This window comes from Ooceraea biroi, chromosome 12, assembly GCF_003672135.1.
Source record: "Ooceraea biroi isolate clonal line C1 chromosome 12, Obir_v5.4, whole genome shotgun sequence".
NCBI classification, from domain to species: Eukaryota; Metazoa; Arthropoda; class Insecta; order Hymenoptera; family Formicidae; genus Ooceraea; species Ooceraea biroi.
Genome location: NC_039517.1, coordinates 10,255,997 through 10,279,066, shown reverse-complemented (window position 1 = coordinate 10,279,066; position 23,070 = coordinate 10,255,997). Strand labels below are relative to the sequence as shown.

General features: G+C 37.8%; 2 protein-coding genes across 2 annotated transcripts in view; both read left to right on the top strand.

Annotated features, from left to right (window-relative positions):
• LOC105281448 (twitchin) overlaps positions 1–9,984 on the top strand; it is a 74,591-nt gene extending 64,607 nt beyond the window's left edge. The window contains exons 89-104 of the mRNA XM_026973992.1: positions 214–1,312; positions 1,504–2,729; positions 2,812–2,945; positions 3,056–3,263; positions 3,338–3,490; positions 3,630–3,856; positions 3,965–4,255; positions 4,368–4,739; positions 5,013–5,069; positions 5,710–5,876; positions 6,630–6,750; positions 7,561–7,703; positions 7,771–7,927; positions 8,103–8,420; positions 8,525–8,638; positions 8,741–9,984. Coding sequence (XP_026829793.1) covers positions 214–1,312; positions 1,504–2,729; positions 2,812–2,945; positions 3,056–3,263; positions 3,338–3,490; positions 3,630–3,856; positions 3,965–4,255; positions 4,368–4,739; positions 5,013–5,069; positions 5,710–5,876; positions 6,630–6,750; positions 7,561–7,703; positions 7,771–7,927; positions 8,103–8,420; positions 8,525–8,638; positions 8,741–8,943 — 4,990 coding nt within the window. The 3' untranslated portion in view covers positions 8,944–9,984. The remainder of the gene's footprint in view (positions 1–213; positions 1,313–1,503; positions 2,730–2,811; positions 2,946–3,055; positions 3,264–3,337; positions 3,491–3,629; positions 3,857–3,964; positions 4,256–4,367; positions 4,740–5,012; positions 5,070–5,709; positions 5,877–6,629; positions 6,751–7,560; positions 7,704–7,770; positions 7,928–8,102; positions 8,421–8,524; positions 8,639–8,740) is intronic.
• A 774-nt stretch (positions 9,985–10,758) lies between these two features.
• LOC113563008 (aminopeptidase N-like) overlaps positions 10,759–23,070 on the top strand; it is a gene marked incomplete at its 5' end in the record, with an annotated part of 28,643 nt that continues 16,331 nt past the window's right edge. The window contains one exon of the mRNA XM_026973999.1: positions 10,759–10,975. Within this exon, the coding sequence (XP_026829800.1) occupies positions 10,759–10,975 (217 nt within the window). The remainder of the gene's footprint in view (positions 10,976–23,070) is intronic.

Genomic DNA, 23,070 nt, shown 5'->3' with positions numbered 1-23,070 from the left:
ATGTCTTAAAAGATGTGTAAAGGCTCAAGATATTTATTAATCTATCTAAGAGACATCTCTGTTTTATAAAACTGTTTTGGAAAATTTTTAAGCGCAAATATTGAGCATTCTATTTTGCAATGACTTCGCTTTTTTAATTTACAAAGAATTTATTTACAGGAATCTAATATTAATAGCATTAATTTCATTTCACTATAATCTTTATTCATCCAGGTGGCTGAAGAACGGCCGAGAAATCACTTTGGGCGGCCGTTTCCGCACCGAAGCGATAAATGGCATCTACAGGCTAGTAATCTCCGAAGTCTGGGATGCGGATGACGGCGACTACAGTTGCCAGATCTCGAATCCGCTCGGTGTCGCCGCGACCACGTGCCGGCTGAAGATTGGCACACCGCCACGTATTGAACGCATGCCGGACGATCTCTACTTGCCGGAGGGTGATAATACGAAGATCAAAATCTATTACAGCGGCGACCAACCGATGGAGGTGACGCTGAAGAAAGACGGTCACAAAATCGTCGAGACTACGCATATCAAATACACCGTATTCGATGAGTACCTCATCATCTTCATTAAGGACATTCAGAAGGACGATGCCGGCGTTTACGATCTGTCTATCTCAAACGACAGCGGCAGCGTGAGCGCGTCCTTTACCGTCTACATCACTGGATTACCCGGACCGCCAACCGGACCTCTTGACGTTTCTGACATCGACAAGCATACGTGCACCTTGTCCTGGCATCCACCCAAATACGATGGCGGCCTGCGGATCACCCATTACGTAGTGGAGCGTCGCGATGTCAGCCATACGCACTGGATCATCGTATCGTCCTTCTGCAAGGACACTACTTTTGTCGTACAGGGTCTTACCGAGGGCCAGGAATATCTCTTCCGGGTAATGGCCGCCAATGATAACGGCATGGGCCCACCACTGGAGGGCACCAACCCGATCAAAGCCAAAGCACCGTTTGATCCGCCGGGACCACCGGGAACACCCAAGGTCATTGAGGTGGGCGGCGATTTTGTCAATCTTTCCTGGGAGAAACCGGAGTCGGACGGCGGCGCCAAAATTCAGGGCTATTGGATAGACAAGCGTGAGGTTGGCAGTGAAGCATGGCAGCGCGTGAACGTCAGCATTTGTCTGCCGACGCAAATCAATATCAGCAACCTGATTGAGGGTAGGCAGTACGAGTTCCGTGTCTTTGCGCAAAACATAGCTGGTCTCAGTCCAGAGTCCATGGCCTCGACATCAGTGAAGATCGTCGACCCGCAAGCGGCGAAACCTCCGGAAATAATCCAGCCTCTTAGCAAGGTATCTCTTTGACTTCCATCTCATTCCTAAACAATCCGTATTCGAAAATTCAAAATAAGTAAATGTGGTATCTAAAAGATATTTCAAAAACATCTGTCGTTTATAGCTTTTATTTTATCATCCGATTTTGATCTTTTAATCTGAAACAGTGATTAATAAACACTGTGTTTAACTCTCATTTATTCTGCCAGGTGAACTGTGTGCAGAACCATAACGCCCACTTCCAGTGCAAGATCATTGGTACGCCAAAACCGACTATCACATGGTTTAAGGGCGCACGCGAGATCGTGAGCGGTAGTCGCTATAACACCTACTCCGAAGGCGACGTTCACAATCTCATCATTCACGACGTGTTCGGCGAGGACGCGGATGAGTACTTCTGTCGCGCCGTCAACAAGTGCGGCGTCAAGTCCACGAAGGGCGAGCTCTTCATCAAGACCCCGCCGAAGCTGAACGTGCCACCGCGCTTCCGCGATACCGCCTTCTTCGACAAGGGCGTAAATGTCGTAATCAAAATTCCGTTCACTGGTTACCCGAAACCGAAGATTACGTGGGTGCGCGAAGGCGAGGTGATCGAGTCCGGCGGTCATTACGCGGTTGAGGTGAAAGAGCGTCACGCAGTGTTGACAATTCGCGATGGCAATCGTATCGATTCAGGCCCATACCGCATCACTGCCGAGAACGATCTCGGCCAGGACACGGCCATCATAAAGATCCAAATCAGCGACCGTCCAGACCCACCCAGATTTCCGCAGGTGGATAATGTCGGCCACGACTCGCTCGCGGTCAGCTGGAAACCACCATTGTGGGACGGTGGTAGCAACATCACCAATTACGTAGTGGAAAAACGTGAGCACCCGATGAGCAGCTGGATTCGCGCTGGCAACACCCGGTTCTGCACCCTCGCAGTGACCGGTCTCAGACCCGGTCATCAGTATGACTTCCGGGTGTGCGCGGAGAACATTTACGGACGTTCCGATCCGAGCGAGGTGACACCGCTGATCACCACGAAGAGCGTGATCAAGCGCGAGTTCAAGAAGAAGGAGTACGAGGTGGACGCGAGCGGCAAAAAGATCCGCGGTCGCGAGGACGAAAAGCCAGGCGACTACGATCAGTTTGTGTTTGATGTATACGGCAAGTACGTGCCACAGCCGGTCGAGATTAAGCATACGTCCGTCTACGACAAGTACGACATCCTTGAGGAGATCGGCACTGGAGCGTTCGGCGTGGTGCACCGTTGTCGCGAGAGGACCACCGGCAATATCTTTGCCGCCAAGTTCATCCCAGTGTCGCATGTGATGGAGAAGGAGCTGATTAGGAAGGAGATTGACATCATGAATCAGCTACACCATCCCAAGCTAATCAACCTACACGATGCCTTCGAAGATGACGACGAGATGGTGCTGATATTCGAGTTGTAAGTATCTACTTTGAATAGGATCGAATATGATCAGGTCCGATCCTGCGTTATCCTTGATCTCGATCATTTGTCTCTTCAGCCTGTCCGGTGGCGAGCTGTTTGAGAGGATCACGGCCGAGGGTTACACCATGTCCGAAGCGGAGGTCATCAATTACATGAGGCAGATCTGCGAGGGAGTCAAGCATATGCACGAGAAGAATATCATTCATCTTGGTAAGATGTCTTAATGACTTCAATTACAAGAATTTCTCGTGAAAAGAAATCTTATTTTCAAAAAATCTTTTATTTAAATGACAAATCTATTAATTTTCTTCGATTTTCAGACATAAAACCCGAGAATATCATGTGCCAAACGCGCAACAGCACCAACGTGAAACTGATCGACTTCGGGCTGGCCACTAAGCTGGATCCGAACGAAGTAGTCAAGATCAGCACAGGTACTGCCGAGTTTGCCGCTCCCGAGATTGTCGAGCGCGAGCCAGTTGGTTTCTACACCGATATGTGGGCTTGCGGAGTACTGGCCTACGTCCTGTAAGTAGATGCTTTCATATATATATTACTGAAGAAAGTAGACAACTATAAATTAGCGTACATCATTTATGCAGATTGAGTGGTCTTTCGCCGTTTGCCGGCGATAACGACATCGAGACCCTGAAGAACGTGAAGGCGTGCGACTGGGACTTCGACGAAGAGGCATTCCGCGACGTTTCCGAGGAGGGTAAAGATTTCATCAGACGATTACTCGTCAAGAATAAAGAGTACGTTTTACCATTTCACAGAAAAATTATTTCTACTTTCTAATTTATTATAAAAGTGATCAATTTTTATTACTATTCTATTTTTATTATTATTTTACTCGCCTTATTATCATGTCTATTTTTTCATGTATTTTCTTAGGAAGCGAATGACCGCGCACGAGTGCCTCCTTCATCCATGGTTGACCGGTGACCATAGCAAGTGGACCAATCCAATCGCCAACAGTCGCTACCTCAGTATCAGGGACAGATTACGAGCCAAATATGAGAACTGGGACAAGTATGTCCTTCCCATCGGCCGCCTAGCCGAGTATTCGTCACTCAGAAAGCTCTTAATCGAGAAATACAGGATCTACGACTCTTGCTTCGGTGAGTGATCAATATCAGTCTCTGAAAAATAATTAAAATATTAAACTACAAAAATTAAAATATTAAACAACAATGCACGTGTGAAATTAATAATTTACATATTTCCAGATCGCCGACAAGCAGCGCCCAGATTCGTCATCAAACCACAAAGCGCGTTCGCTTACGAAGGCCAGAGCGTGAAATTCACTTGTCGCGTAATCGCGATCGCAGCACCGACCCTATCCTGGTCGCACAACAACCAAGAGCTGCGGCAGTCTGTTAAATTCATGAAACGATATCACGGTGACGATTACACCTTCATCATCAACAGAGTTAAGCTGGAGGATCGAGGAGAGTACATCATACGCGCGGAGAACCATTATGGCTATCGCGAGGAGGTCGTTTTCCTCAACGTGCAACGTAAGCGTTACTTTAATATGAATATGACATGACTTTTATACAATAATCCAATATTTACAATCAATATTTTACAAAAAAATATTTCTACAAATTTTTCTCTTCGCTTCTTCAGCGCTGCCGAGAGAAATTCCGAAGTACAGGCCAGAGCTTCATCCGGTACGCAGACGAGAACCGCTCGGCTACAACGTGTGGCTGGAGACGATCGAGTCGGCACCGAGCTTCACCTTCCTGCTGCGACCACGTGTTATCCAAATCCGGCAGACTTGCAAGTTGCTCTGCTGCTTGAGTGGCAACCCACCGCCAACAGTAAAATGGTACAAGGATAGAGAAGAGTTGTCCAAGTACAGCTACCCCATGAGCAACGCCGATGGTGTCGTCACGATGGAAATCATCGACTGCAAGCCAGAAGACAGCGGCAAGTACCGCTGCGTGGCTAGCAACAAGCACGGCAAGGACGAGACCAGTTGCGTGGTCATTGTGGAAGGTACGAAATGAAATTTCTAATTTATTTATATAAAAAAATTAGTGGAGCAAATATTATTGAAATATAGAATATATCGTTTTATTAAGACAAGAATTGCAATGATTCGAAGTGAGAATTTGGAGATCATTATTCTTAAAGTTCAAGAGTTAAATTAACAAGTAATTAAATAGATGAAGATTATGTAATCCAAAATTTAATGTTTCTGTTCTAAGATCGTGATCTATGACTCGAATTTATTAATGAGACAGATCTCATTGAGCGTTTGTTTTGTAGGCACTGGAGAAACGGAGGAGCAAGTAAAATTAGTACACGACCTCCTACATTCCGGAGGTAGAGCTGTTTAAGAGCTTACCCCCCGTTTGCCACCTTTTTTCCTTGTTATTATGAGCGATGCGATGCTTCATTAAGCCATAGATTTCCTTGTCCATCTCTGAGTTTGTTCATGTATAATATCAAGCGTTCTCATCGGAAGTCATGAGCATATTATATTCATTCACTTAAGTTAACACAGCTATTATCTCTTAATCTTCTGTTAAAGATATTAAGATGCGGTTTTTACTGAGATAAACTAGATGAAGGAACTAATTTATCGAAAATATAATTTATCGAATTGTAATTTTCTGTAGAAATTTTGTTTGCAGAAATCTTGGCATCACTGATTGATGTCAATGAAAACCATATCTCAATATCTTTAACGGTTTAGAAGATAATACACGTGTTAACTTAAGTGAATCATTCAATATAAGCGACTACATAGCTTCTATGCTAGCTACATATTTTCTGTTCACCTTTTAATTTATTCACTTTATTAGTTTTGCACTTTGTTCCTTTGTAGTAAAAAACGCAAGTCTCGTTTTTGTGAATTCCATTACTGATTTCGCTTGTATAGATAGCAGGCATTTTTTCATGTAGTTAGCAAGAATTATATATTTATTCATACATTTATATGAACGAGCGATTTTATTCCAAGATCGAAGGTTCATCGAGCAACCATTAAAACCGGCACCACCACCAATCGTAACAGTCCATAAATCCAGCGGCTACAGTTCCACTACCAACCAGGCCCAGTCGAGCTCATCGCACAACTACAGCAGCTCCACTTCCAAACAGAACTCCACGACATCCTCTTCATATAAGGTACGAGAAGATAATGAGAAAATATATATTTGTCAGGTCTCAGATCATATAGCAATTATGTAAAATATTTTTTTAATCTTCTTATAATGTCATGTGTTGTATTTCAGCAAAGCATAATATGTTAACGGGAATTAATGTCTGGAATGCTCCGTGACTGTTAAAATTATTATATTTGTTATAACGCTTAAAACTATCATAATATACTCACATATTTACTTTTAACACACACTCACACTTGTACACATCTATGTTTTTACAAGCTGTCTGGAAAAGTCGGGACCAAAATTATATAGTTTGCTAATGGATCGAGTAGATGAAAAAAGTTTATATAAACTTATGTCCATAAATGCCTTAAAAGTAAAGAGATATATAAACGTTCAAAAACTTAAAGAATTATTTTTATAACTCGTTAAGCTCTCCCGTAATTCTCGTAATTCTCGTCAAAATCATCACAATAATCTCGAGTGAATCATCTCTAGATTCCGTGTGATTTTTCGTATAAATTCTCGAATTTTTGCAACAAGAGGTGTATATACACCCTTTTCTTTCAACAACCAGAGAGTGCGTTCTTTAATTCTACCTTTTTAAAATTATCTTACACGAAATTTCACGGAAACTTCGTAATGCATATAAATCACATAAAATTTCTGATGGTAAAGGATAGTAAAATTCCAAATCTTTATTGACGTGATAAAATTGCTTCTTTGAGAACTTAACAACGTTACTGATATATTTTTCGAAATGTAACTTTAGGATAGCGCTAACGTAAAGGTCAACGATTCGTCTGACAAACGAAGTATCAAGAAGTATGGTTCGAAACTCGACACCACTGGTAGTCCGTCTCGATCCAGGAGCACCACGAAAGAACTCGTTCGTAAGTGCATCATTTTACTATAAAGAATGAACGTTCTTGAAACGCGTCATATTGTGACGTGAATTCTATAATAAATGAATTCTAAGGCGAATTTTTGCTTTTGTTTGCCGAGATTTAATTTTTAAGTTGTAACAAAAACAGCCAATCCCAAATCGGAAATGAGAGACAGGAAAAAGCAGCCAAACTCACCGTCAAATGCCTGCTGGAGAATGCCTATGATCAGCTAATGAGCTAATCGCTACATGTAATAATATTGAATGTTTTGATATATTGAAAATCTGTTGATTTATATGATGCATAATTGCAAATATTCAAATTGATAGTATACAACAGTACTGTACAAATACAATGCAGTACAATATAAACATTATAGTAATGTAATGAATACCGTTATCATATTTTTGAAAATGCAAATTTTATTTAACTTAAATCACAAGTTGAAAAGTACAAGATACTATTACCTGTGAGATGACTTTATATTTTTTTAATGCGATTTCATTATTTTGAGAAGATGTATCGACGCATGGGGTGTCTTTATTTCTTTTTTCTTTAATCACTAAGTGAATAATTCATTGATAGTTTCGTCAACCGTCAATCTTGGCGAGCTGTGAAATTGTGAAACCAATCTCCAAATGGATCTTAAACCTCAGCGAGAATTCTGCAACAGAAAAGATCATCTTAAAATTCATTTGGGAATATAATCCTTCCGGAAAACATTTGTTTTGAATCACCATGTACATCATGCTAGATAAATAATTGAAATATAGGTATTTGATATATTTTTGATTTTTACTCTTGTAAATGTTGGAGAACCCTCGGACGACTCGATGAGGCCACCACAGTTCACTCAGAAACTGAAGAATCTCACGATCAACGACGGCGAGCAACTAGAGCTTACGGTGAAAGTTGACGGCGATCCGGAACCGCAAATCGCTTGGAGCAAAGACGGCAAGGTAAGCACATTATTGCACGAATCGACAATGGAAACAAAATTATATACATCACGAAATGTTTCCGTAGGTGTTGAGCTCGTCGGAGATTGTGGATCTCAAATATAAGAACGGAGTAGCCACCCTCACGATCAACGAAGTTTTCCCCGAAGATGAGGGCGAGTACTCGTGTCTTGCGACTAACAGCATCGGCAGCGACACGACATCCTGCAAACTAACTATAAAAGGTAATCACACATTCAAATTTCTCTCAACGTTAATTTAAAAATATTTTTTAATTTAACGTAATTTTTTATTTAATCAAATTTAATGCTATTTTTACTTGATCAGCATTTATTTTATCCAGACTATTTTATTATCTTATAAATTGTATTATTACTTTTCACTTTTCGCATTTTTCAGCCGTGGAGAACGCTGCCGGAAAGAAGCAGAACGATGACAAGTCGCCGAAGATCGTGGACCATCTAACGAGCATGCAAGTGCTGGATGGCGCGGGTGTGACGCTCAGCTGCCGAATAATCGGCGCCAAGAAGTTCGACGTGGTGTGGCTGCACAACAACAAGGAAATCAAGCCCAGCAAAGACTTCCAGTACACCAGCGAAGCGAACATCTACAAACTGGTCATCGCCGAGATCTTCCCCGAAGACTCCGGCACTTACACGTGCGAAGCTTTCAACGACGCAGGGGAGAGCTACTCGTCGTGCACGTTAAGCGTACTCGGTAAGTGGCCAAATGGAGTAATTAATGGAAAATATACAAATTGGACTGAGAAGAAATCGACAAAAGTGTCTTTGTTATTTAACATGTTTCGTCGATTTGTTTAGCTCCAAACGAAGAGCCGAAAAGCCCAGCGTTCGCGACATTCCCGCAGTCTGCAACAGTGAGCGAAGGTGAATCGGTGACTTTCACGTGCAAGACTGATACCGCACCTTTGAAAGGTAAAGCCTCAACGTTCCTTCTTTCAACATTTTGCCTACAATACAAATTAATTTTCTTCTTCCTCCGATTGAGCTGTTCTAATAATGACGCGATTCTTTCAGTGACCTGGTTGAAGGATGGCAAGGCGATTCCCGAGACGAGCAGCAGGTACCACTTCAGCTCGGACGGCAACACGTCCTTCGAGTTCGGCATCAAGACGTGCACGGCCACCGACGTCGGGCAGTATTCAGCGCGCGCGATCGGCCAGAAAGGCGAGACAAACGCGGCGTTTGCGCTTAACGTCGTCAATCCGGGCGAGCTGTGAAACCGATCTCCTACTGCCGGATCTTAAGTTATTAACGATCATCATCACAGTCGACCGAATCGGGGCATCTCCGTTTCAACATTCTTCGCGGAAGATACATTTCCGAATTGAATTGGCTTGAATACACTATAAAAGCGCATGGAAAATTTTTTGGACGTTTGTTTGTGCGAGTTCTTAGAGGGAAATGTGTCTTCTTCGTTCTTATACACGTCTTTTAGTCATGGACGTCGAATCACCTTCGATCGGTCGCTCCGCGCTTTCCACAACACGTCACTGGCTTTTCAGCTTTTGCGAGATTGAACGCGAGCACACGACGAAAAATAAAGAACCGAAAAACGCGAGCCGGAAATCACAGGAACGGCAAAATACGCGCAAAGTTTTCAGTATCGTCTTTAAATCGCACGATGTCTCTGTACAAAAAGAAAAGAAAGGACGGGAGAACCGGAAGACCAAAGTATATCTATTGCTCTCTCGCATATTCTGTATGTAAATTAATTTTGGAACGCTGTGTTTTCTTCTTCCGTGTGTTTGTCACGATGTCGCATGAATCGCGCGAATCGTCGGAACGCGGTGGCTCACCCTCGTGAGAGACCGTGTCCAATGTACGAGTAATTACAAGAATAGCACGCGCAACTTGTTACGCTAAAAAAATTATTCGGCTTTGCTGTATTATACGACTCGGCATACGCTCGAGTACGCACACACACACAACACACTTTACGGGCACATCGTGGTAGCATTTGAAGAAAAGAAACAGAAGTAGGGGAAAAAGATATTCGTACGATGTCGAATCGGCCGAGCGCGATTTTCCCGGAGAGACCGCCAGCATCCTCCAACATCCGAATACGTCTTCAACATCCAAGAATCTCGCCGGGAGAATCCCTCGGACGCTAAAGTAAACCACAGAACGTACACGTGATGCCACCGCGATGTGCCCCTCTATTCCACGTTAATGGTACGCACCGTCGTGTTATACTTGTTTGAAGACTGCTTCCGTCAGAAAATCTATGATGAAATAAAACGCGTATGATTTAAAATAAACCCCATGTGTCGCGCTTATTTCGCAACCGCTATCGATATGCCTGCAAGCGTAATCCCTTTCTCTCCCTTCCGATTCCAATCATCCCCCTGATAGTTCATCATACTTATCGTAGAGACGAAGAGGATACAACATACATACGATATACGCTCGCAATAAAACCTTTAATGTAAATGTTCGTATACAAGGCATGGACAATGAAAAGTGCGCATGCAGTGTGATACTTTGTACAAAGAAGCTTATATAAATTATTTATGCTGACCTAAATAGAAAGTGAAGCATACACAATCACAGTATGTATATAGCCTTCGGCAGCCAGCGCGACGCGGTTCGCGATGCGCGATACGCGACGTGCGATATCCAATGAGCGTACAGCTTTTCCATAAACACTGTACGCTCATTGGATATCGCACGTCGCATATCGCGCATCGCGTGTCGCGTCGCGCTGGTGTGCCGGAGGCATATGACGTACGATATTTACAACGATTCGAGATCGATAAAGGATGTCACATCGGATAAAAAGAGTAAGACCGATTTCGTATTAAATCGTGTAAATGCTCAAACGATTCTTTCTTCGCAGCGTTTCAGCAATACCGCACGCTCACGTCTCTCTCGATTGCCATTTTCGTGTTTTCGCTCTCGTACATTCGTTTGTTGTGGTTTATTTGAACGAGCACTCAGGTACAAGTTGTCTTCTGAGCGTGCAAATCGGCTGGATTGATGAGATGGAAAAACCTTCTGGAAGTATTGAAGAGGAGCAAACTGAACTTCCTTGAGTCCCGTATGAGCGAGCTGGACAAGTTATAGTATCGGTGACTGCGAGATGTGAGAGGTATAAGGCCAGGATCCGAACACATCACGAGATAAATTATTTTCGATTCATTGACGAGTATCTTTCCAGTTATTTTCCAGAGAGAGATCTTCGAGTACGTCCCATCGCACGTTGTAAAATTGTGACGGTCCTCGTGGCTCAGCTTTACCAAGTTCTTAAAGGTGATCTCACACTAGCAGCCAATATTGAAAATACTTTAAAAAAGTACTGAATTCGCGAAACTATGTTCAAAAATAAGGGAAAGTATAGTTACAATAAAAAATTATTAGCAAATATCGTGAAAATTAAAATAAATATTCTAGGAATATTATGTTGCAAATTTAAATTTTGAATGTATAAAATAGTAATAGCAATCATAAATAAATCAATAAATAATCAGGATAAGCATGCATTATTAAATATAATTTCCCTTAGTTTTGAGCATATATAGTTTCATGAATTCAGTACTTTTTCAAAGAATTTTCAATATCGGCAACTATTATATAATAATAAGACTCAAAATTACTCGCAATAATAGGTGTAATTTTACGCAAAAATATAGAGTGCTATTTGGCTGTGTATAGTATAATTTAGCATTTTAATAAAAATTAAAAATTTTAAATTAAATATAATTACAAATTTTAATATTTTTCGGGGAAAGGGAATTTTATACATGTTTCTTACAAGGAAGGTTAGCCAACCCGGAAATTCAGAAAATTCTGAAACTTTGTGTGCATATAGAGTAGTTTATCCGTAACATAAAACTATTTTTTTTTCATGCTGAATTACAATTCAAGGGGGTGAAATCACCCCTTGAAGAAAAATATAGGTATTTCTATTTTGCGAAATAACTGCCAAACGGTGGAAAGATATAAAAAAAAAGTTTATACAAAAGTTGCATCTCTTTTATATGTCTACAAAGCTGTGTACGGATAAGTATCGAAAAACTAATGCTTTTCTATTTATCCCCTCCACCACCCCTTAAAATTTAATTTTTTACTTCGTAAATTTACGTCAAAGTACTTCTCCCTGACCTCTTTTCATACGTCGTAATCAATTTATGTCTGTTATATTAAAACAAATAATATAAAATAAAAACCTTAAAAGAAAAACTCCGATTCTCAATTCCGCGCGTTTTAGCAGTTTAATTATTAAAATGATTTTAAAAAGTAATATTTAAATTTCTCGTACCGTTGATTTTATAATAGCCTCTTGGTTAATGCGGAAAACAGAAATAAAATGTTTGTTAAAATAATATTCACAACTGTTTATTAAAGCAACTGTATATATGATATAAAAATATAAATCACACGGGATAAGTCGATAAGGCGATAAATGGAGTTTTGCACTATCGCGATCCATTGGAACGTCTTTCCTCGCATTTTTATTAGATTATTTTGTAAACCGCACCATAAATAAGATGTTGCATTTTGACATTAAATGACGCAGATTCATATTGATGCACCGATAACCTTGTCGAACTTTCCGATTTACACAAAAAATGCGGATTGATTCTACAGATTACATATTACATATTGTGTGATTGATTCTTGACTTATTGTTAATATATATTAGTAAGATATTCTGTAACGATATAATGATGTCACAATATTTAAATCATAATTTATATCAATTTCAATCAGTGTTCGCTTATTTCAACAAGGTAGTTTGTACCTATTTTCAATGAATGTATTAATTGATTTTATTAATCCTCATATATATAACATTTGCATTCGTACATTCGTTTTTTGTACATTCTTTATGGTTTACTTATACATTGAAAATGTTATTAATCGAGTACAACAATACAAGTGTTAGTAGTGACAAATACAGTAAAATTTGCTAATTGATACAGTAATGATATTCTTCGTAAAAATGTTTAAAACAGAAATATTAGTACACGCTCTATTGTTTAATTATACATTACAATAGTTATATTAGTGCAAAATGATAGATATACTAAAAATTACGGATTGTAATTGGTACAGTAATGATATTCTTCATAAAAGTGCTTAAAACAGAGATAGTCGCCACACCATGCACAGCGTATAAAAGCGGCCATCCCACAAATACTACATTTGGGTATATTCTTTTCATTTTTGAAGTAATAGAAATCTACAGGATTTTGAAATTCGGCAGGATGCGTTTCTACATATCCGCTTTTATACCAACCATATTGAAACAGGTTTTTAAATCTAGGTGAAGAAAACTAATTATGGGTTAGTGATTGCAATTTAATTATTTCATTACGGGAGTGTAGATTAACATCTCTCTTCAAGAATTACATTATCCGAAAATGTTCGCACAAAATATTTCCAAACCCGGAATCCGAACACATCTAAAGGCTGAATCATTCCCGTTGTCTTTTTTGGAATGGTTAAAAATTGTACCTCTTTGTCTTGTGGAATGTCAACTGCTCTAGTTGTCTTGGGCAGTGTTCGTCCATGAATGAGTAACATGCTTTTACGGCCTGTATTCGGTAGATACACTTCGCTGAACCAAGTTTTGAAATGTTCAGACGTGAGTTTTCCTGATTTTGAAGCTTGGATGTAAATGTTAATTGGACGGAAAAGAGTTTCTTCCACCCTCGGGCCAAATGTTCCCGTAGACTCCTTCAAAACTATGTATAGTGGTGAAAGAAGACGTCCATTTGCTGAAATAATAGGCATTATAGTATAACTGTGTGTTGTAGAAGATACTGATTGAATCATTGCTTCAACTGTTTTTACTCCTGATTTCATCAATGTTCGCCTAGAATGTATTTCAAGCTTGAAACCACTCTCGTCTGCATTATAAATTTCTTCAACGTTTTTTTTACGTTTCTTTTACGTTTGAAACAAACGATTTTACGATATCTTGTAAGTTGCCAATATCTTGAAGCGTAAATTGTGTCCTGAATGTTGTTATCTTGCGGGAAACAATTCTGTGCACATTCTTGAATTTTCAAATCCACCATTTACTTGCCTTGAATTCAGGTAGGTCCACTTGCTTCTTTGCTTCTAAAGCCCATAATCTTAAATTCATGTCATGAACAATAGATTTTCTATCACATGCTTCTTCAAACTTTTGCAGTACATATTGCGTAATAAATGTAAATTTATCTGCATTTGTTCCACCTTTTTCTACACTTGCTTCCCATCTGTATAGCTGCTGTAAGGATTTAACCTTATGAAAACTATTCTGTACGCTAGTTAATGTCCAACGTGCCTTCTTTCCGCTTTTCCAAAACTCTATGGCCTTTCTCTTATAACTCAAGTCGACCTTCCCATCTTTATCATCGACAATACATTCTTCATATTCAAAACTATCTTCTTCTTCTTTTTCTGCAGGCGTAATGTATTCTACAATTTGTGCTCCATGGGGTTCTGATGGATCAGCAAAATCAAGCACGTAATCATATTCAAACGATGAACGTACGTCTTGCAAATTTTGTAGAATATCACGAATTTCATTATGCACTTCAATTTCAAAAGGCGTTATAGGTGTCTGTGTTATACTCGCAATTTGAAACGTAGTCGCTAACATGTTTATTATGTTTGCAACATTAACCGGCGTCATTTTCTATCAGGCAAACTTTTCAACAGAATGCTGATTCCTGTCGTAAATGAGATTGGAAAGTAATACTTCCTCGGGCATATTTATATGAATCGAAAACCGCGATTACATAAACTTATTCACTGAAAAAATGTTGGAAAAAAGATTATAAGTTGCACCATTTTCCTTATTTGCGATAGTAGTCCAATCTATGCACCAACTTATCTAATTTTTCGTGTGGTTTGCAAAACAGATAGACACATCCGTATTACGTAAATCGGAAACCGCGTAAGTTCGACAAGGTTATCCGTATTACGTAAATCGGAAACCGCGGAAAGTTCGACAAGGTTATCGGTGCATCAATATGAATCTGCGTCATTTAATATCAAAGTGCAATATCTTATTTATGGTGCGGTTTACAAAATAATCTAATAAAAATGCGAGGAAAGACGTTCCAATGGATCGCGATAGTGCAAAACTCCATTTATCGCCTTATCGACTTATCCCGTGTGATTTATATTTTTATATCATATATACAGTTGCTTTAATAAACAGTTGTGAATATTATTTTAACAAACATTTTATTTCTGTTTTCCGCATTAACCAAGAGGCTATTATAAAATCAACGGTACGAGAAATTTAAATATTACTTTTTAAAATCATTTTAATAATTAAACTGCTAAAACGCGCGGAATTGAGAATCGGAGTTTTTCTTTTAAGGTTTTTATTTTATTTTATTTGTTTTAATATAACAGACATAAATTGATTACGACGTATGAAAAGAGGTCAGGGAGAAGTACTTTGACGTAAATTTACGAAGTAAAAAATTAAATTTTAAGGGGTGGTGGAGGGGATAAATAGAAAAGCATTAGTTTTTCGATACTTATCCGTACACAGCTTTGTAGACATATAAAAGAGATGCAACTTTTGTATAAACTTTTTTTTTATATCTTTCCACCGTTTGGCAGTTATTTCGCAAATTAGAAATACCTATATTTTTCTTCAAGGGGTGATTTCACCCCCTTGAATTGTAATTCAGCATGAAAAAAAAATAGTTTTATGTTACGGATAAACTACTCTACAGGGTGTCTCGCGTAAGTTGTCCAATCGCTCAGCTGCAGGTAGATCTCGTTAAGATGAACGAAAAAGTTTTATACCATTTTGCATTTTGCACGCAAAATTTGGAGATATTAATGAAAGAAGCTGAGCGAATCGTTACGCGCGATACGGCGCGAGGCGGGTAGGCGGGAATAATAGGCTAGCCGCGCGCGCGACGCGATGGCTGCGAGTATCGGGTTACAGCGGCAGGCGGAACGACGCGTGGACAATAATTTCTCGGCGTCTCATTCACGCGCACGTGTTGACAGTCTCGTTCGCGCGCCGAGAATGTGTTGTCACACATTTCTTTTTTATACAGTTTTCAAGTTTTATTAATTTATTAATATTATTATTATTACTATTACTATTAATTATATTAATTTATTACTATTATTAATATGGTTAATAATATTAATTGATATTATTACTCAGTATTTTCGTGCTATCTTTTCCACACCACCTGGCGGTAGATAGCATGGCGCGTTTTTTTAAGTGGTTTCCCCAATAGGCCTAATCCACTCTAATTACTTAATGTAATAATTGTTCGAAGTGCCGTCCTCCCTCTTGTACACAGATTTCGGCTCTTCGACCAATATTGCGCGTCGCACGGTACGCCATGTCCGGCGTGATGGTATCGAAGGCCGCAACAATAGCTTCACGGACTTCTTGTTCTGCACCATCACGCCGGTGCTCTATCGCATTTTTAATATACCCCCATACGAAATAATCTAATACATTTAAATCAGGCGACCGTGCCGGCCAGATGATTGGGCCACGTGATAATCATATCCGTATATTCACTTGCGGTAAATTGGGCCATAATGCAATAAAAGCTCGATTTTGCCTCGTACGGAACCAAATCGTGCACTGCAGCGTAAGCGTCGAAGACGAGCATTTCGACAATAAACAATTGACGCTCGCAAACTGCCAGTGCCGGAAGAAAGACATTCTGTACCTTTGACTTAATTTTATAACTATAAAAAATTCTCTATAAAAACATCTTTAGAAACGTGGTGACGCATTATTGCATTAGATCGTACGCGGTTTGAATCGACAGATCCTGTTTCGCATAATCTTTGGACATTTTTCGATGTTTTTATAGAGAATTTTTTATAGTTATAAAATTAAGTCAAAGGTACAGAATGTCTTTCTTCCGGCACTGGCAGTTTGCGAGCGTCAATTGTTTATTGTCGAAATGCTCGTCTTCGACGCTTACGCTGCAGTGCACGATTTGGTTCCGTACGAGGCAAAATCGAGCTTTTATTGCATTATGGCCCAATTTACCGCAAGTGAATATACGGATATGATTATCACGTGGCCCAATCATCTGGCCGGCACGGTCGCCTGATTTAAATGTATTAGATTATTTCGTATGGGGGTATATTAAAAATGCGATAGAGCACCGGCGTGATGGTGCAGAACAAGAAGTCCGTGAAGCTATTGTTGCGGCCTTCGATACCATCACGCCGGACATGGCGTACCGTGCGACGCGCAATATTGGTCGAAGAGCCGAAATCTGTGTACAAGAGGGAGGACGGCACTTCGAACAATTATTACATTAAGTAATTAGAGTGGATTAGGCCTATTGGGGAAACCACTTAAAAAAACGCGCCATGCTATCTACCGCCAGGTGGTGTGGAAAAGATAGCACGAAAATACTGAGTAATAATATCAATTAATATTATTAACCATATTAATAATAGTAATAAATTAATATAATTAATAGTAATAGTAATAATAATAATATTAATAAATTAATAAAACTTGAAAACTGTATAAAAAAGAAATGTGTGACAACACATTCTCGGCGCGCGAACGAGACTGTCAACACGTGCGCGTGAATGAGACGCCGAGAAATTATTGTCCACGCGTCGTTCCGCCTGCCGCTGTAACCCGATACTCGCAGCCATCGCGTCGCGCGCGCGGCTAGCCTACTATTCCCGCCTACCCGCCTCGCGCCGTATCGCGCGTAACGATTCGCTCAGCTTCTTTCATTAATATCTCAAAATTTTGCGTGCAAAATGCAAAATGGTATAAAACTTTTTCGTTCAACTTAACGAGATCTACCTGCAGCTGAGCGATTGGACAACTTACGCGAGACACCCTGTATATATATATATATGGTGATTTTGACAAATAAAAAGAAAAGCACATCGTACCTATTTTTACGTCTTCATTTAGATATCTTGTGATGAGAGGTATGGTTGGATATAATCTAAGCGCTTCTTTTATTACTCTATCAAGATATTTTAACTGCGATAACTTGGTTCCATCAGCTAGTGTTTCCGCATCTTGAGAATATTTCTCAAGTTCTTCGTGAAGTTTCTCTTGATGCTCGAGATTATTACCCAAGAAAAAAAGCGTCCAAATTATTGTAGCTGCAGTTGTTTCATGAGCCTATATATATACAATTTAGTTTTTAATTTAAAATATATACATACAATGTCTTTAAATATACTTATGTATTATCATTATAGGGTAATTCCGGTATAGATGACCACACGAGAGAGATAATCAATCGTTCTAATTTCGCTACTGGCTGTAAAACTGTGTTATCATTAAATCTGTGATGAGTTTTAATTATGTTTGCAAAAGGAGGTTTTGTAGAAAAATATAATAATTTAGAAAATATTTCTATTTAAATCTTTACTGTCTGCTGGTAATTGTTTTGTGTGTTACTATTTTGGTTTAACTATCAGAAATATATCTAGCTTGAACTGACAGAATTTAGGTTTATTCAAAACTCTCTGCGTATGCCTAATGTACAATTTCCACTTGCGTCTATTATATTTAACGAAGTGTTTTGATCTCTCTCGGATAATTATGAGACGTGGCTATAGCACCTCGAAATACTTGGTCAAGTTGTCATTGAATTATCATTATTATATTTTTCTACGAAATTTCCCTCTTATTTTTCATCAGGTATTTAACGCTAGCATCCATGAAGGAAAGAAAAAGATCTAAGAGGTAGTATTAACAATTTTTATCAATCTCTTTTTTAAAAAATATAAGAAATTTGCTTACGTCTTATTTTAATTTGAAAATTATTTCTTCTCCTCTGTTTATATTTACGTTAATTTTAAAGTTGCTCAACTAATTTTAAATTTTAGAGTCAGTTTTCTCTAGTATATGAAAGCGAATCTATTTCTAACATTCTTTTTGTAAAAATTTAAATATATATGTTTCGTTTTGTAAACATTAATGTTTCATTAAGATACTACTAGCTTATTTTTTTAACATTTTATTATTGAGAAGCAGACAGTGTTCTTTTCGCACTAAAAAAAACGACTATGGCCATCTATCCCACATTTATCTATTATATATACATTATAAAACCAATACCAATTAAAATACATGAAAATAAAATTTTTGACTCACTGCAAGCAAAAATGTATGAACCTGTGCCTGCAATTGATCATCACTTAAGGGATTGTCAGTTTTTTCGTTCTCGTCTAACAGCAAATCTATAAAGCCTGTTTTCTTTTGTACACCTATAGCAAAAAAGTTTTTGTTAAATACAATTTATATAAAATAGCAAAATTATTATATTGCGTTACAAGAAAATCTGTGCGAATTTTTCAAACAAATTTCCAACGCAACACTTTGTATTAATACTTAATATAAAGTGGTTTTAAATTTTGTTAAAAACATTCGCTTGGACTTTTCAATCATTCCAAATCATACCTATGTCAAATTCGTCATCATTATTTATACTGACGTGGTTGCTTTGTGATTGCCGTAAAGCTTTTTTCTTGCGTATTATCTGAAAATTTTCTATTTGTAATAAGAATTTGGTCAATCTTTGTAACGCTTAATACACTGCTATCGTATATTAACGTAATATATTTGCTAATATTAGTTGCGGAAATTAATTTGGTATCTTTGGTTGAAGAAATCGAATCTTTATTTATAGAAAAATAATAAACATATCAATCTTCGAAAACTTCATTATGATTTTCTTTTTTTTCATCTATCGAGTAACTGACGAATCTTCTCTCGCAAAAAAGGCAGCTATAAATCAATGAAATCCTTGATGTATTCTCGGATATCTTTTATTTTAGTGGATCACGCGATTCACATATGCATCGGTCAAGTACTGCTGGAGCGATCGAAATAAATTGTAATCTGTAAAGACTGCTGAGGTCAAATAAACCGCATTTCTCAGAACTTTCCAACTTTACGAATAAATAATATTTGTCACTTTTGCAACATGTGGCCGAGCGTTATAGCTGTAAGATGACTGGCCGTGTTTCATGACTACTAAACGAACTTTTCCCCTCTATTTCACCGATCAAACAAACCAGTTATCGTTGGTAATAGACGGCATTAATTGTTTGCAGTAACTCATAATTTATCGCGGCCTTCATATCTCACTATATAGGTAATAAACTTTGGTTTTCGAAAATATTGGGTTTAGTGGTCGATGTGGTTGACCATGGTCAATCCACGATTTTCTTCTTTTAGGGTTGTCATACAAAACCCACTTTTCATCGCCAGTAATGCTTTTGTACAAAAAGTGTCTTTTATTTTCTTATATCTTCTACTTGTATCGTTTATCAGGATCGTGTTAACCAGAACCGCTATTTCGAATCTCGTTTGCTCCGAACTGATTTCATGCGGAATTTATCGTTTTACTTTTTGAATCTTCCCCAACTTATATAAACCAACATGGGTTTACACGTTACTCCTACTTGTAACGGAAGTTCATTTTAAATCTGAGAAGGATTCCCATTGAATAATTTCTCGAGCTCCTCGTTCTCAAGTATTTTCTCCAGCACTTTTTTTATCGGTAAGACAGAAATAATTACTCTGAAGTTTAAGGTACTACTTTTTACAGATTTTATGCGTTGCAGCACTTTCCCCTAAAACGGAGCAAATCATTTTTCCAGCCCGAGCAGCATTTTTCTCCAGTTGGAAAACCAACAGAATGCAGTGTCTGATATGCTGCTTGTCGAATATCATCGTATCCGTTACTGTTTTGCGAGTTTATGTTGTCAGCTTCGTAAAGCTACATATCTAGCACATTTTAGACCTTAAGAGTAGCACTTCAAAAGCCACTAAATTGCTGGAAGATATTTGAATTTAAAGGAGTTATGATTTATTAAATGTAAAAGTACCGAATTAATTTCCGCATCTACTATTTTAATGATGTAACATGTATATATTGTCAGTGTTCAGCATACCTCGTTTAAAAATTTTTGAAATTTATTAAGTACTGATTTAAATTCTCTTCCATTACTCGACAGATAGTAGAGCCAATCAATCCAGTATCACGGTTGAAGCATCCTCTCAAATAATAACTGAGAGCCTCTAAGAAATAAGATTAGTACTTTATAAGTGTATATATCACTCACTCACTCACTCACTCACTCACTCACACACACACACACACACACACACACACACAATTTATTTAATAAACTTAATTATGGTTTCTTAATAGTGAGAATAACTAATTATGATGTATCGGAATATGTAAGCTGACCTATCTATTACAGACTCAAGGTCACTTTCAGCTTCTTGGATTCGTAAATTCACTCCCATTGCTGTATCTGCAATTTAACACCTAGTGAGATTTATTTTTATTTCTTGTAGTGAGATTTTCTTCTTAATATGTCACTTATAAAGTTGAAATTCGAAGTAATAAGTATAATTTATACAAACGTTACCGCATGTAATATCGAGAATAACTTTTCCAACGAAAGGAACAATATGGATAGCATTGCCTGAATTTCTTTCGATTTCTCTCTCGAGGCATTTTATTAGGATATTTGTTTTTTCCGATATAGTCATGGTATATTTGTTCAATATACTTGTATGGAATGTTGGAGCAATGAATTTCCTATCATGGACCCATTGTGTTCCTGAAGCAGTATGAAAATGAAACAGACAAGTAGTATTATTTAACAGAATATTAGGAGATAATCGAATATTGATAAAACCTTAATATAGAAGCCAAGTAAAAAATACATTGTACGTCCATTATTATCATTTCAATTATTTTTAAAATGGTGTGAATATATTTTCTTTTCTCTGTGCTTCAGTTTCGCGTTTTAGCAAAGTAAGCGAATAAACGTATAACTAATCCAATGAATTATATAACAAAAGTAAAATAAACAGATACATATGTACAAGGTAAGTCTATCATATGACAACTATTTCATGAAATTATAGAAATAGTTTCATGAAAATTTTGTTTATTTATTTATACCTCCAGAAGTGAGAAGTCCATTCCCTATGGTTTGTTTCATCAAGGTGTAAACTAATCCCTTGTCAAGATCCACAGTACTAGTCAAAATAGGCTAGAAAACAATTTAGCAATATATAAACATACAGAGTTTCCAAACCATCTGTAACAATTCTTTTTGCTTTCTAAATGAGGACGGATTAAAATTCAGCAATAACAGAACTAACAATAAAATTTTGCATGTTCAAGCAAATGTCAGAATGGCATATAACGCGTATTGAATTGATAGAGAAGCCTGTACAGATTTTTTTAGTTAAATTGAACGCAAAATTTCATATCAATTCTCAATAAAAAGTTTTGTGTTTGAATTGTGCGAAAAAAAATCTGCATGGACTTTACCCTTTTAAAAGTCGCGGGAGTTGTCGAAAAGTTGAGACAAAGTTGCGAAAATAACTGTTTAGAGCATGTTTCAGACTAATATAACTAATACTTCCCGTGACATTAAAAGGTCGTGCGATACACTATTTTAAAGCTAGAAACCTGAATTTTTCAGACTTGAAAAGAAAACGGAGGTTGGATAAATGCCGGAGATATTATCAAACATATCTCCGTCCAGATTACATGCCTCATGCAATTTTACTTCAATCTACATTTTTGATAATATCTCCGGAACTACTTATTCAATTTTCATTTTTTTTTTCAAACCTGAAAAATTCAGGTTTCTAGCTTTAAAATGATATATCAATCATCTAATGTCGCGACTTTTAAGAGGTACGGTTTTCCCTATTGAATACAGTGTACTCGAATTATTAAAAATCATCAAAATCAAGTTTTCGCATATTCTTGTTATGAAACGTTTGATTTCTACAGCAATAATATTTAAAGTTGAAAATGTAATTTAAATTAATTAATGAAAACAAACTTGGTAGTATTTACTTCTTACCTGAACAAATTCGGGCTTGAATACAAATATTATCGGCATGCTACAATCCATTCTAAGCCTATACCTTCTTTAAATCTGTTGATGGGTGACAGAGACCATTCTAGTTGTTTACTAATACAGGTATAGAAGAATATATGTAGAAAAGTTATAATTTCTACAACAATTACATAAATTATACATTCCTCTAATGTATCTTAAAATATTAACAGGCTAGAGAATGGATATTCTTTCTTATATTATGCAATTATGCATCTTTAATAATGAAAATTTTGCGCATGATGGCAAGACAATATGTTGTTTGGAATAAGTCAGATCATCTTCTCGGGACGTGTATCCTTTATTGGTAGTTCGCTATGTCTTTATAGAAGATGTCAGATACGAAGGTGGGAAAGTTTGTAAATTAAGTGTTATTATTGCAGAAATGAAACATTTTTAATAGTGTCAATATTTGTATGTAATTAATGTAGTGATGTAATTATGGAATCTAGTGCGAACGTTGTGCTTTTGTCATGCAG